Here is a 15,713-nt window from a genome sequence, read left to right as displayed (position 1 = left end):
TTGCAGAATGCACTTAATGAGCTCTGCAATGTGCCTGCTGGGGTTACATCCTGCGCAAGGGCAGAGGCGAGGCAAAGTCCATCCTCTCTCCTGGAAGTGCTCACCTGAAGTGCCCCTGCCAAGCCAGGTGGCAACAGGCTGTATAGAATAGAATTGCTGGTGACTCCCAGGTTGGCAACGGCTTGCCTTGTAGCCCATTTCTGGCAAGTCAGAAGTGACTGGAGATGGACAAAACTGTCTCAGGCATCTCCGTAAAAAACTCTGGTGCATGTGTGAAAGTGCCCTGCTTGTTTGCTGAATGATCTCAGTTCAAACCTGAACTGTCCTCTGCAGCTGTGTTTTTTTCAGAATTACCCCCCTCCCCAGCGCTGCTAAGATGAACTCCTCATCCCGTGCAGTGCTGGCCTGTGAGACTGCAGTGTCTCTTCCCCGTGGTGTCAGCCTGACTGACAAGCCAACATCCCGAGCGTATGCGTGAGGTTGCTGAAAATGTAGCAGCTCTTCTGGGAAAATTGGCCACATCCTTAAAACTTGAGCTGGAAATGTCTGGCCAAAGGTGTGCATGAAACCAGGCAGTATCTGGATGACAGTGTTTCCATCCAATGTAAAGGAATGAGAATGTAATATCTGTTCTCTTGCAAAATATATTCAACGACTGGCTTTCTGCCTTGCTCAGTTCAGTAGCAAGATGTGTTTTGTCTTGTTTTGTTTTTTCTGGGGATTCAGGGGCCATTAACCTGCACTTGGAGTGAAGTAGGAGAGTTGCTGGGTGCAGGAAGCTGGCTCCCTTCAAGGCTGCAGCACTGCTGGGGCCATGCCCAGAGCAGAGCTCGTCTGTCTTCTGAAAACCCTGTCTGGCAGAAGGACTGAGGGGGCTTGCACTACTTTGGGGGCTACTTGGCTTCGTTTTGGTTGCACTTTGAGGTACATCAAGGTTTTAGCTATAAACTCTCAGCACTGAAAAACAAGATCTTGGCTCAGGAACACGCACTGCCTTGGCTTGCTTCCTGGGCCTGAGTGACTTATGATGCTGTGCTGGGGAGGAGACTCCTTCTCCTTATTTTAGACATGGTGGGTCACATTCATATGGAGGCCAAACTGCCTCGGAGACTTTTTCTTTCCCCCTTTTTAGTGAGATCAGTCAGAACTTGATGTTACTATTTTAAAAACAAAAGGAGGGGGACCCCCCTCCCCCTTCCCTCCCGCTCTCTGCCAAAAGGAGAACAAAGAACAGCTAAAGTGCACAATTTCTGGCACTCCATTTGGAAATAAAAACATTCATCCTCATGTCAGGTAGGGAGCTGCCTTCTACATCCCCAGCCTCTGCTGCCAAGCAAGCGGGCTGGGCTACAGAGCGAACCTGTGTGGAGGAGCCTGGGTGGCAGGGATGCCCGGTGTCCCCTCTTGCTTGGGCACCTCATTGCCTGGCTCCTGCCACTCTGCAAAGGTGCCAGGGAGCACTGGGACACTCTCAGTCTCGGGCAGGTGTCTGGAGGACAGGCCATCCTGGCATCTTTGTCTTCTTTTCACCCATTCGAACATGTCAGTAGTATCCATCAGAGATTCGTGCACTGGGAGTTCCCCCCAGACCAAACTGCAGGTCAGGGCTGCCAGCCCTTCCCTGTCTGTCTGCAAAGGATTCAGGAGCAGAGTCCAGCTCTCCAAACATGAGGGAGACATTCCTGGGGCTTTGTGGAGGGCTTGCTTGCACGCGTTAGAAGTGGAGCAAAGGAGGATAATTAATATGTGTGCTTCTGGCTGAACTCAGTAGCTCCAGGTAGCCAGGACAAAACTCACTGTTTATCTCCTCTTCTGCAAGTAGGCATTTTCCCGCTGTCCTGCTTGTGTATTGTTCGCCTGGGTTGTTTGCATGATCGCCTGCTGATGCCAAGATAAGAAGTGCCTCTGCCTTTTATTAGAGGCATGTTCCCCAGAACAATCTAGGGAAAAACCTCTTTCAGGAAACCGTGCACATTTCTGTGAGGCTTTCATATGTCTACTGCAGCCCTTGTTAAAGTAATGTAAATACTTTTGTGCAATCTATCTGGCAAGAGATACAACATGTCAGAAGTAAATTGTTCTCTAGAATATAGATACTGATCAGCCAAAACAAGCAAATCAGACGAAACAGTGGTTTTTCAGTGGGGAATACGAATAAGCTGGTGAGCGTATTTGTGCATATAGGAGTGTCTCTTTTGACCCACCAGATCTGGAATGGCAGAAACTGTAGGTTTCCTTGCCTACTGAGTGTGCTATAGTCTAATGCAGCAGCATGTACCCAAAAGTGGGTTAATGTCCTGACTACTCCTACAGAAGAGCACAAGAGAGTGGAGACAAGGTAATACAGATGACTGGGCCCTCTTCATCAGAAGCAGTCATCTGGAACAGAGCTGTAACACCATCCACTTCAGTGAAGTTACCCGTGATTTTTGAATTTGGAGTCAAAGCCAAGTGTCTCCAGCTTGGCACAGAGCAATGGGAAAAGAGCAGATTCTCTGTTTGCCTTCCATCTTGCGCTGGCTCTGGTGTCTCTTCTCCTGTCCAAAACATCCATATGCTCCCTCAAGTGACTTTATGGACAGCAAAAGCTTAATACAGCACATTCACTTTCATGATTTTTTTTTCCTTAGAGCAAATCATGGCGGAAGATCAAGAATATGGTGCACTGGTCCCCATTTGTGATGTCCTTCAAGAAGAAGTACCCTTGGATCCAGCTAGCAGGACATGCAGGTACGGAGCATTGAGAGTTCAAGGGGATACCCTAACCTCCTTGAAGCTCACCCATGGGCACAAGGTCCACCATGGGGCAGAGCGGTGGAAAGCCTCTTCGTTATGTTAGGTTAATGAGTTGTATTGGCCTGAGTGGCTTCTGAACTTTGAATGAGTTTCACAGATTTAAGCTTTTGCTTCTCCAGGAGAACACAAGGCCAGGAGAGTGACTTACCTATATACTGGGTGGTGTAAAGTGGAGGTGCAATACCATAACCTTTTAGTTCCCAGAGCTGTGAATATTGCTGCTATTGCCGTCAGTATCTGGCTCTTCTCTCCAGCAGCAGAAAGCAATGGTGCTTGGAGGAAATCCAAGCCCTCTTGCTGATCCACAGGGAAGTGCATGGCACCACCCAGCTCTGAGAAACTCCCCTCACAGGGCATGAGCACAGAGACGAGGCCATGGGGAGTGAAGATGTGAACCTGCTGCAGCATACGCAGTGGGTGTGAAGCTGATGGGTTGGGTGCTTTATAGGAGGTGCCCGTCACAGCCTTGGCTGGGCATGTGTGATTTGCCAGACCAGGCCCTGGTGGGATTGGTAAGGTAGTTATAGCCTATGTCCTTGTTTAAGGTGTGACATTGCTGGCCATAAACTTCTGATACTATGTGTCAATTCAGCAGCAGAAGCCTGTTACACCACCCAAGTCCCAGACAACGGGGACTGCTTTGCATGCAGGTGTAATCAGCAGATGCTTTCTTGGTGGTGGTGTGCCCTTCTTCATTTGGGAAGGTGTGATGTCACTCTGCATCCAAAGTGAGTGCCCTGTTTTCCTTTGTTGCCTTCAGGCAGTTTCAAGGCAGCAGCTAACGGCAGGATCCTGAAGAAGCACTGTGAGTCAGAGCAGCGCTGCCTGGACCGCCTGATGAATGATGTCCTGAAGCCTTACGTCCCTGCCTACCACGGGGACGTCGTGAAGGACGGGGAGCGATACAACCAGATGGAAGATTTGCTGGCTGAATTTGACTCCCCCTGTGTTATGGACTGCAAAATGGGGGTCAGGTTAGTGTTTTTTGGGGCAGCATTTGATTTGAAGACTCAAAGCAGACCTGTTTTCCAGGTAAGGCTCTCTGAAGCGTACATCTGAGCATTGCAGATGCCTTAAAGAAAATCTAAACTAATGGTGTGAGAAGAGAGACATGAGAAAGCCTGGATTTGGGAAGGGCATACCAGTGTCTTTCCTTCTCTGCCTGCTGACTTTCCATGTGCTGGAAAAGTGATATGCTGGCAGCACAGGGAACTGTTCCATGTTCTGATTCAGGTCCTCCAGCACAGCATAGCAGCATTTAAGAAGGCGGAAACATGCCTGCTTCTTGACGCTTAGGAGGACACTAGTGAAATGCAGGAAGCTGTGGGCTCCCAATCAGCCGGGCTAGGGACCCCCCTGCCTGGCCAGCTCTGAACTCAGAGGTGGTGGAGACACTTGTGCATCTGGAAAAGCTGATGGTTTCTGTGGGAGAGCAGCAGTGGTCCTCCCAGCACATGTGCACAGGGCCCAAGGATGACGGAGGCTCTCAGTTGCCATTGGTACACAGGGGCAGGGACAAAGACAGCCCCTCACACGATAGGTGCTCCAGGTGCCACCGCAGGGGTACCAGGTCCCTTTCCACACAGCTAGTGTGGAGCCCTGCCTGAAGAAATTGGGGATGGTAGGCAGCACCCACCCAAACCAGAGTGCTGGGCAGGGTATCTTCGTTTCTCAGAGCTTAGGCAGCTAGGACGGAAGGATTTTAGCTGTGGTAGTTTAAGCTGTTACCAGTGCACTGGGCAGAAGGCTGCCACTGGGCAGAAGGTACCGTGTGGTGGTGTATAAACCACCACAGCTCACAGCCCACTGCACCAGCAGTGATGAAGCAAAGCAGCACAGGCAGGTTCAGCAGAGCCCTCATAGAAGGTGTTGGGTCTGAACCTGTCTCCTCACTGATACCATCTGACAAAACATCAAACCCATCTTCTTAGCCAGCTGCTCCCTGCCAGGAGGATGCAGGTTTGTTTTTCCTTCCCAATCTGGTTTTGGGATGGGCTGTCCCTGAATGAAGTTTTGCCAGATTTGGGCCCTGATGATAGTTAAAACCTGGAGCAATGGAGAGGGAGGGAACTAAGCGGCAGGCAAAGGCTGTCTTTCCTTCTTGTCAGGAGGAAGTCGAGCTTTCTGAGCAGCGCAGACAGCACTTCTGAGCATGATCTTGTTTTTTTCTGTCTGCCAAAAAATCACAAGTTTGGTGAGCTCAGCTCCAGCCCGTCATCACTTTTATCTGCATTGCTTCTAAAAGGGGATGATACCCTGGGGCTGTCTGCTCTGTGATCGTATACCTTTTCCAAAAAAGATACCTATTTACCTTACAAGTCAGTGGGAAGCACACAAACTCCATCCCACCTTATCTACCTTCCCTTGCATGTTGTGTGAGTTGTGGAGGTAAACCGCACATTCAGAGCTGAGACGTGGGCTCAGGCAGCCTGAGAAGAGGGCACAGCCCCCCTGCAGAGCTAGGCACTGGTAACAGGAAGTGAAGAGCAGCTTGGATTTTGGGGGATAGAAGTGGCAGACAGAGTCGTTTCTACCTCATTCTGCTAGGACATTGCTCCTGCCTTGCTAGGTTGTTTGGAGGGGACCTGGGCACCTTTAGGGCTGAGCTGGGGCAAGTTTGGGAGCTGCAAGAATTATTACTAAGTGGATGATATTTGCTGCAGGAGGTGTCATTTAGTAGATGATGACTTTCTGCACTCCAGAGTGAAGCACTTTGCTGCCCGGTATGTCCTGGCGTACAGTGGTGCTCCTCCAGAAGAAGCACAAAATTGAGGTTCAAGGCCTCTGTAAGTGTAAAAGCACCACGATTCTTGTGCAGCTATGCTCTGCCCTGGCCACTCGTCCCTTCCCAGCCCCTGCGAGGGTCTGTTGGTGACGGCTGCCTGCTGCTCTGGGTTTTCAGGGCCAACCCACAGAGCTGCTCCATGGGGAGGGGGCACGATCCCTTCGAGTTTGGGGTTTGTAAGCTGTTCCAAGATTCAGAAATATTTCTCTAGAGAAGCTCATTTCTGGGTCAGGAAACCAAGTAGCTCTGTAGCTTGCATGGGAAGAGGAAAGCTGTCAGTGTGACCAAGCTCTCCAGTGGAAGCATTAGCAAGTGGAGCAGGATGAGATGCTGTATGGGGCAGGCAGCTCTCTGCAGGGGGTTGGCTGGTAGTGGCTCTCCAGGAAGGTCATTGGAGGAGAACCTTCCTCAGTTGATTTTGTTTAGCTCAGCTGGCAGGTGGGGGCCATGTTTCCTTGGGAGGTCGCTTATCTAGGGGCTGAGCAGGACCAGGCCCAGCATGGGGGTGCGAAGGGGCAGGCTGGCATGCTCCCACTGCTTCTCCTTCTCCCGTCTCCCTGTCCCAACTGCGACTGCACCCTGGGATCTCAGCGGGTGATTGCAAACACCCATTCAAAGCTACATCCCTGTGTCTGATCCATCTGTTTCAGGAAGCTTTTGCCTTCTAGGTAGTCCAGTTAAACCAGATCCATACTGGGCAAAATAAACAGCAGCAGAGCAGCTCTATATGCAAAGATGCTGCTTTGCAGCCTGTGAGTGGCGACACTGGCAGCTGAACATGGAGAGGGGCAGGAAAGTGCACGTAAGGAAGAGGAGCAGCTTTGGCTGGTCCACAGAGGGAATGACAGATGCTGCTGGTGGCCAAGGGTTGGCGACTTCTCTCTCGCCTTGAATCCAGACAGTTTCCATAGCACATGGTCAGCTGCCTGGGCGCATTTTGAAAGCTTCATTTAGTTTGTGAAAATAAGTCATTGTCTGGGTCTGCTGAGCACTGGGAGATGTCAAAGAGCAGCCTGGAGTGACCTGCCTCTGCCTCGCTGTGGGTAAGCTGAGCTGGTTGCTTGCCTGTGCAGGCATAAGCTGTCCCAGTGCAATGTTGCTTCATCTGGTTTTACTTTAAAGGCCATAGCTTTTAAGGTGAGATGGGTGGGCAGCTGCCCTCGTCCCAGTCCCAGGGGCTTCCTCCTCTCCCAGGTGGGAAGCGTGGACCACAGTGCACCCTCTCTTCTCTCTGGCCTTGGCAGGCCAGGCCGCCCTGCAGACCCCAGGACCAGGACCTTGATTTTCAGTGTTGAGAAGGCAATGGGTGCAGGTGCAGCAGTGGTGCTGCAGACATGCAGGAGAGCTAACACCTCGCTTGTTATTGCCAAACTGGTTTCAGTTGATACTCTGAACAGATATGAGGTGTTGATGACAGAGCGCTAACTGGAGCAGGACCAATAAACCTGCATGCAGGCTTGCTCCACTATTTCATGCACTATGCTTCCCTCTGGGTGTCCCTTACCCTGCGTAGCCTTGGTTTCTGGGGTGAGGGCTGTCCTGGAAGGAGGCTCCAGCTCTCCTGGTGCTGGGGATATGGCCAGCGGGAGCAGCTTGGGAGCTGGCCTTAGAGCAGCGCATGGCACCAGGGTCCTCAGCAGCTCCCTGCCACAGCTCCCATCCCTGTGTTGAGTGCTTCTCCTTGCCCTTTGCAGGACCTACTTGGAGGAGGAGCTGATAAAGGCCAGGAAGAAGCCAAGCCTGCGGAAGGACATGTACCAGAAGATGATTGAAGTGGACCCCGAGGCCCCGACCGAGGAGGAGAATGTGCTGCGGGCAGTGACCAAGCCCCGATACATGCAGTGGCGGGAGACCATTAGCTCCACAGCCACGCTGGGGTTCAGGATCGAAGGGATAAAGGTGAGGCCACTCGACGCTTGCAACAGGGAATGCTTTGTAACCAAACTCGTTAACACAAGCATGCATAGAACAGGCTCTTAGCGAAACTGGTGACACATCGGGACATCCCTCTGGTCCCCTGAGCCTTATGGGAAGGAGCCCAGTGAAACTCCTGCTCTGGCCCAGAATGAGTCAAGTGTTATGGCTGATTTTTTTAGCCTGCAGTTTTATGTCTCATCAGGCTGGATGGTGGCAAATGGGAACTGAGCCCTTTTCACACTACTGCAGGGAGACCAAAGAGTCTCAGTTCAGCTCCTACAATGTGGGTGTCTCTTTGTAAAATCCAGCCATAACTTGTTTATTCTCCTTTTCCCTTTTCTCCATCCAGTCCCCAGATAGAAACAGCCTGCACCACATCACAGCATTTATGTGCATGGTGCAAGCTGTCCCGGAGAATGGTTTGTTGAAGCTCCCCTCACCTCTTGCCTGAGTTTTGCTGCCTGCCTGACTCCTGGCAGCTCAGCAGCCCTGCTAGCCCTCGTTCCGGGCTGCTGGCATGGCAGGGTGGTTGCAAGTCTCTGCCATTAGACCTGAGCACCTGGCCTGGGCATGGGCGTCAGCTGGCTGGGCTGAGGGAATCAGTGAAACTGCAGCCACACTGGTTAGGGGAGGACAGTCTTAGCCATAATCTTGTTAAATGAGCCCCACGGTTGATTTCCCCGACTGTGAAATGCAAAGTGCTCTGCTCCAACTGGAGGGCTCAAACAAGTTGTGTGCTTTCAATGCTGCTGTGCCAATGGGTTGAGCCGTTCAAATCCCAGCTTGAACGTGTGTTAGCCTGTGCCAGCCTCTGACTGGATATGTAAGTTTAGCTGTAGATAATGACTTGCCTATATTTAGATCTCTCTTCAGAAAATCTCAGCAACCTAGTCCTATGAAGTGGAGCTCATAAACTCCCTATGAAATTTAAGCAGTCACTTAAACATAAGCAGCTGCATTTTCTGCAAGTACCCAGCTGTCTACCTGATCTGCAGACTTAGCTGGCATTATCTGCACTTGAGCTATTTTTCTCAATTTTGTCTGAGTGTTCCCACTCTACAAGTAGCACTGCAGCAGCTGTGCCCAAGCTGACCATGCCTTTACTCAAAGCTGTCACTCAGATTTTTGGAGATACCTGCAGGATCATTTGGACACCAGTTAGATGAGGCAGCCCAGGATGTTTTCTCCTGATGAGCTGGCAGAGAATGGGCTTCAGACTTTATAGTGGAGGTATCTGGGCTGGTGTTCAAATGGAGATGGCTTTTGTAACCACAGAACATGTGTGTTAGCTACTGAAGGCTTGCATGACCTTAAATAATGCCATATGCCTGTTGATGGCTTGTGCTAAGGGCTGCAGCATGCAGTCATGGAGGTCATGTGGCAGCCAAGGAAGCTTGTTCAAGCTGTGGCTGAGTTGCTGGAGGTGACTCAGGCTCAGGCCGCTGCCATGGGAGTGAAGCTGGGCAGCCCTTGGCAACCCCTGGTGGTGCCTCCGACCAGCGAGGAAATTGCCAGGGCACAGGGGAAAGGTTTCTCCTGGTGGAAATGAAGGCTTGATTTCCAGATTTATATTGGTTTAAGGAGTCCTTCTCTGGGTCACAGATCTTTTTTTTTCTCCTCCGTGAGTAAGCTGGGATTTTCTCAGAATACCCATTTGTGTGTCTGCAGCTTTAAATTCCTGCAGCACTCTTGACTTTTTTTTAACCTAGGATCTCTGTGTCAAAATGATAGACATAAACCAAACAAAGCCTTCCCCTGAACAAGCCTGTACAGTAGATTTTGCAGATTTTCCTGATAGCATTCTCCATGACATGACCAGGCAAACAGCATGCAAATGCAGGTGTTAGACCACAGGTCTGAAACGCAGTCATCAGGAACGGCTCACTCAGAGCTGCTGCTGCAGACTGTCCACACGTGAAGGTGCTGGTGGGAAGGGGTGCCACTCTCCTGCAGTGGGAAACCCAGCAGAGCCAGTTGCACACAGGAAGAGGGCACCTTCCCCATTGGGCTGCCTCATGGCCAGTGGCTTGCATTGCATTTACATCCAACTGAGCCGCTCACAGAAAGACACTAAACCCAAGGAGAAGCCCTTGCTAGGGTTTCTGGACATGCAGCAACGTGATGCACCACTGCATGCCCCTCATGGCTGTCGTTTACAGCCCTCTAGAAGCTTTCAGTGGTGGCCACAGTGCTTGTCTGCTCCGGCAGCTCATCCCTGTCTCTCTGCCAGCCCCAAGCATCACCCACTCCCTCTGACAGTGCCCCAGGCACAGACCTTCCACATGCACCCCACTCTGTGGCTGTGGCCAGCCACGAGTATACCACAAGCCCTTCCTGCTCAGGACAACCCTTTGCCTAGTTCCCAGCACTGCTGTTTTGCTAGTGCTTGTTATAAATCTCAAGCTATATAAAAAACAAGTGGGCCAGTTGGGACCGAACCTCATGTACATTCTTTCTGCTCTCTACTTGCTTGATATAATCAGGAGTATCTGCCTATTTATAGTCCAACATGATATGTCCTCCAGCAGTGGAGGATACTCCTCCAGCAGCGTTTCTAGGTCTATGGTCTAGGGATGTTTAGTGGGTGTTAGGGCAAAAGCAGGTCATAAATGAAACGTTGGAAATATTGGAAATGAAATATGTAAAGAAACAATATCATATTCCCACACAGGCCAGCAAATGCTTTGAAGGGAAGTAAAAGCAATAGCCAAGCATTCAGCGTTGCACCTCATTTTTAGCTGATCGTAAGTAAAAGCCATCGTGAACCACTGCATGATGTGGGTCATGGATGTTTTCAAAGAGGTGAGGTAGCCCTTTAATTGCAAGATGTTGAGAAGTGCTGGCCTCCAGTATTAATCCACCTGCTGCCACTAGGAGCTGACTAATTTGATCAAGGCTTTAATTGCTGTAATTCTCCTTAAATCCCTTGCCTTTTGGATTATTGTCCCCTAATCTAACATATTAGCAGTTTACACTGATTCCTGGATGTTTTTCTTCCTGCTTAGAAGAAGGGCTGTTGAGTAGGTCCTGCTGAGCTGTGTCACTGCATTTAACCTGTTTCTGATGTCACATCCCCACATTAGGGAAAGAGGTCTTCAGTATCTTGAGGCTGCTGCAGAGCCCTCAAAAGAAATTTCAGGAAAATTTTGTTTAATTAGAAGTCTCCATATGTTTTCCTCCCTACTGAGGATACTTCCCTGTGAGAAATGGGAGGAACCCACATTGCCTGTCAATGATGGGCTGAGGCTATTGTTCGATGGACTACCAGCCGGGCTGATGCAGAAGCACTTGTGCATGTTCCCATGCAAGCAGTGGGGAGCTGTGCACATGCCCAAAGAGCAGAATTTGGCCCTGGGTGTGTGAGTTTGAAAGGAGGCACAAGACAAGGGAGAGCTGGGGGACAGCTCTGTAAACAGCAGAGGCCTGTAAGCTGATGTGGCAGCTGCAGGACTGGGAATGCGGATGCAGACCCCTTCTCTTGCCCTACTCAACTCTTAGTTCATTTGTTGACCCTGAATATCTGATTCTACCTCTTTAAAATGAAAATACTCCTCTGCAAAAAGGAGATAATGACATTTACCTAACTTTTTGGAGCACTTTGAAAATGTTAGAAACAGTAGCTATTAACAAAATCAATATGGTAAAAGTCCTGGTGGGATGTGGCTACATGGCCAGCAGTGCGGTAGCTCCAGAGATGAAACCAGTTGACCTGAGCTCTGCTTGGGATGCCAGTGAAAAGCAGGGTTGGTGGTGCTGCGGTGGGGTGGAGGCTGACAAAGGCTGCTTGTGATAGCCCTTGTCAGCCCCCCTCACAGTCTGGCTTTGTTGATTACAGTCCCCTTGGGGCTGGAGCACCTGTAAATGTCATGGCTGTTGACACACAGCAGCAGCATCTGGCAGGCCAAGGGACCACGAGCAGGGAGTCGTTATGGGAGCAGCATTACGGAGATTCGCTTTGGTTTTCCAGAAGCCGAGGATTGCCTTATCTGAAAGGCCATCTGTGGTTCTCATTTATTTTTAGTAGCACTTAGAAGGCCATCTCCTTTCTCGGATGCTTTGTGGAAAGCTATGCTCCTTACATATGAAATCAGTGCTATGGCATCTCTCCAAACTGATATCTATCATCCCTCCTGGGAGAGGGTGGGCTAGTTTCCGCACTGCGGCATCAGGCCTCATGCGACAGATGCATAGCAGTGTGATGTGCTTCCCCTGTGCGTCACGTGCATGCCACTGCACTGCTGCAAGCTGTTCTTGAAGCCTCTCCACTGGTGAGATGTACAACTGCAGCCACTCAGCCAGCGCCCAGCCATGAGTGAACCCGCACTGGCCACGAGCAGGCTCGCTCCTGCAGCCGGGCAGCCTGCAGCACTCCAGCTGGCCCTGGCCTCTGGAAGCGCCCGCTCTGCAAGGTGTTCATGCAGCTGTGCTGCCCCCACAGAGCCTGGGATGGCTTGCATGGTGCTTTTTGTGCTCGACACTCACGTGAAAAGTGAACTGGAAGGTGAACTTGCTCTGTGTGATTCACCCTCAACGATATGTCAGGTTTGGATTCAGTGCCTAGCTCAGCACGCCTGGCTCTGTGTAGCTTGTGCTCTGTGAGCACGTCCAAGCCCGCCTGGCCACAGGCAGCCTTGCTAGCAAAGGAGAAGGTGAGGCCGCAGGTGGCACTGAGGATTTATTATCCTTGGGCTATCAAGTGACTTTTTATTGCCCATCATGATGACTCTTTTGCTGCCAACAAGGCTGGTTTGCATCTTGCTCCAGCCCCTAAACCAGGGGCTGTTTCCTCTGGCTCAGCCCCCTCTCATAACACTTCCCTCTTTTTCAGAAAGAAGATGGCACCGTGAACCGGGATTTCAAGAAGACACGGACAAAGGAACAAGTCACCGAGGCCTTCAGAGAGTTCACTAAGGGAAATCGTAATGTTTTGGTGAGTCAGGGCGGTGGCAGGACGAGGCTGCAGGGGCTGCTGGGCGTGAGGGGAGGTGTCTCCCCGGGTGGCTGCCTTGCCTCTCGGCAGCTCTCAGCCCTGCGAGGCCCCCCTGCCGGGAGACTCTCTTTTGCAATAGTGTGAAAAATGGCAAATAGAAACCACATCCTGGTGCGGGGGCGGGCTGAGGGTTTCCTCCCGGGCTTGCCCGCAGGGTCAGCAGCGGCTTCTTCACTGAGGGCCCCATGCATGGCCGCCCGCCCTGCAGAAGGCAGGCAGGAGCACTTCCTCGCTGTGCCACAGGCTCCCGCCATCTGCATTTCCCCAATTACGCCACTCTGCACTGCCAGGGGAATAAGAGATTCAGAGGTAAAGAATTTACACTGACTGTGTCAAATATCCTATTTGACAAACTGCTCCCATTTTAAATTTTACTATATAAAGCCCTCAAATGAAAGGTGGCAGCTGGAATGGCCCCTGGCACTGCCACCTCCAAACATTTGCTGTGATAAGAGCTGCCCAGGAACAACCTTTGGAGCTGTAAATGACATTGGTGGGCTGTGTTTTATCCACAAAGAGCTTGACATGCTCTCATGCCATCATAGCCTTGGTCTAGCTAGCGTCCTTCTGTCAAATTTTTACATACAATTACCCCCAAACAGCCCCACACAATCTAAGTGGGAACAATTTAATCATGCTGCCCTTGCAGCTGCTGGGCCAGTCCCTGTATTTTGCCATTCTGCCTAGACTTGAGAATTGAATGACCAAAGGGGCCAGAAAGAACCTGGTGGTGCTTCCTGGCTGTTCCCAGCAATGCCCTCACAGGCACCTGTGCCTTGTCCTGCATATGGGTGAGTTTGGACGACTTAAAGCTCCAGGAGCAGGTGCGGTGGAGACCAGAAGAAAAAGAAAAAGTGGGTCCCTGAAGAGACAGGATGCGCTCCTGACGGGAGGCCCGTTGGAGGCCACTGGGGCTGGGAGACCACTCATGGCGCAGGGCCTGCCGAGGTGGCCGGGGCACCTTGGCCCTCACGTCTCTCCATGTGAATGCCTTATCAGAGACAGAATATAGGAATAGAGGATTTTTTTTTTTTTTTTTACTCTGTACAGCACTTTTTTGTGTAGGCTTCCCACGGCACTGACAGCTTGTTTTTCTTTGCAATTCCAGAACAGTTACCTTAATCGGTTGAAGGGTATCCGTGCTACCCTGGAGACATCCCCGTTCTTTAAGTGCCATGAGGTAATACTTAAATTTCCTTCCTACAGTAGTGTTTAGATAGGTCTGTCTATAAATGTGAATGGTTTAATCTCAGTTTGTCCAAGGACAGAGGAAGAGTTCAAGTCAGCAGTCATAAATTTCTACAACTTGAATTTATTCTTATATCTGTATTTTCATAATCCTCTATCTAATATTTACATGGAAGTAAGACTGAAGACTGATGTAATGTTTGTGCTCTGACACAGGCTCAAATCTAACGAAAATCAATGTTCATATGGACTGAAAGTGATGTAGGAGTTACACAAGTTGTTTATGGTTTTAGATGACTGGGAAAAATGCTTATTGTATAAGGGTCTTTTTGAAGAGAAATTCCTATCTGAAAACAAATGTCAGGTATCATTTGGCTGCCGTTGCCCAATGCATTCAAATAAGGCTTAAGTTTAGTTATAAACTACTGATCATCCTCAAACTGCCTTCACAGAGCTCACTGGAGCAACATAGGCAGGACTCTTCCCTTGGAACAACTTTCCTTCAGAAATTAGTGTCCATGAAATCAAGATTTTCTACAGTGAAATTTCAGTTCTAACGGGAAAATGAAAAGGAAACACACCCTTTCTGGCCATTTCAATAGGAACTGGGATGCTCTATTATTTAATTAAATAATTTTATTGATTTAGTGTTGACTCAGAGTATTTGATATTGCATCTACTTAACTAAATATGAGACTGCATTTCCTTGGCACATGTTGTCCTATGGTAAGAAAAGCCTTGTAGGAACCCCAGACTCAAAGGGAGAGGGAGGCATAGCTTTACCTCCCCAAAGGCATCACTGTCCCTCTGACAGAGCTGCAGGAGCCACCTTGGGAACTGCATGACTGTAAAACAACTAGAAGATGCAAGTAAATGTTGAAACCAAGTGTTTCAAATCAGTTCAACAATGGAACCAAAACGCGTCCTGAAACAAAGTGGCAGTGTTTCTTTTGAAAACACAGAAGCAAAACACCTTTTCAGATCAGTTTTGAAAGGAATTTCCACTTCTTAAAAAAATAAAAAGAAACTTCAACTTTTTGTCCCACTTCAAGATGAAATGTAGCAGAAGTTGTGCCAAGCGCTGCATGTCCCTTGTTGCCTCGTAGCAGTGCCTGCTCTCATCTGGTGCTCCTCCAAGGCACTGCAGAAGAATTCACCTACCAAAGACAGAATAGTGAAGAACGACAGTAGAAGTCTCTTCTTTAGGGTTAAAAAGGTCTATCCTGGCCAAGAGGGAACTATAATAAGAGCTTATAAGGGGAAGAACTGAAAATAAGGGTTTCTGGGGAGTAATACAGATCTCTGGACCTTGGACATTCTCACAATGCATTAGAGCAGAAAGTTCTCAAAAGTGTAAATTCATAAGAACATACCTACTTCTGGTGAAGTCAGAGACAATGTGCTTCACCTTTTGACAGTAGTAATAGCACTAGGCACCAAGGTAAAAAGAAATGAAGAGCAGAAACAGCTCCCAAGCTTTTCTTAGAGCTCCTTGGCCAGTTTGGTGAGGACTCTGCACAAAGAGAGCCAGGCAGGACAGTGATACAGTGCGAGGAAGGAAAGTTCAGCCCAGTTTTGCCTTTCAGACCCAAACACAAGCACCCATTGGCTCCCCTGGGCCTCGCACAGGCCAGTACCTGCTGCAGCATTTTCCCAGAGGCCAAGCAGGATGTGAAAGAGCTCTTCAAAGCAGATGCAGCAGAGTAACTCACGGAAAAGAAAACTCATGTGCATGTGCCTCTAGCACGTGTCCCCAGAACTTAGTAAAAGCCAGGAGTGTATTCTAGGTGGCATCAGAGTGCAAATAAATGGTGTTTCAGGCAGGAGACTAAACTTTGCATGTAACTTGCTTACAGCATAACTACTTCCTGAGGTGATACCAGCAAGATGATTGCTGAGTGTATATAGCACTAATCATTCATAAAGAATCAAGCTGTGGAAAAGTCTTTATCTGAAGGTGAAGACAATTCATCTCTTTCCTTCCCCAAGCACCTGAACTTGGTCTCTGAAATTACCTATCTCTCTTTCATGCTCGTA

The 15,713-nt window shown here is 49.6% G+C and overlaps 1 protein-coding gene across 1 annotated transcript in view; it reads left to right on the top strand.

Moving 5' to 3' along the window:
- ITPKB (inositol-trisphosphate 3-kinase B) overlaps positions 1–15,713 on the top strand; it is a 67,385-nt gene that overhangs the window by 49,146 nt on the left and 2,526 nt on the right. The window contains exons 3-7 of the mRNA XM_062571722.1: positions 2,631–2,730; positions 3,557–3,770; positions 7,276–7,480; positions 12,327–12,428; positions 13,597–13,668. Of these exons, the coding sequence (XP_062427706.1) occupies positions 2,631–2,730; positions 3,557–3,770; positions 7,276–7,480; positions 12,327–12,428; positions 13,597–13,668 (693 nt within the window). The remainder of the gene's footprint in view (positions 1–2,630; positions 2,731–3,556; positions 3,771–7,275; positions 7,481–12,326; positions 12,429–13,596; positions 13,669–15,713) is intronic.

This window comes from Rhea pennata, chromosome 3 (assembly GCF_028389875.1).
Source record: "Rhea pennata isolate bPtePen1 chromosome 3, bPtePen1.pri, whole genome shotgun sequence".
Lineage (NCBI taxonomy): Eukaryota > Metazoa > Chordata > Aves > Rheiformes > Rheidae > Rhea > Rhea pennata.
The sequence above is the reverse complement of the archived record's forward strand: the minus strand, read 5'-3'. Positions and strand labels throughout refer to the sequence as shown.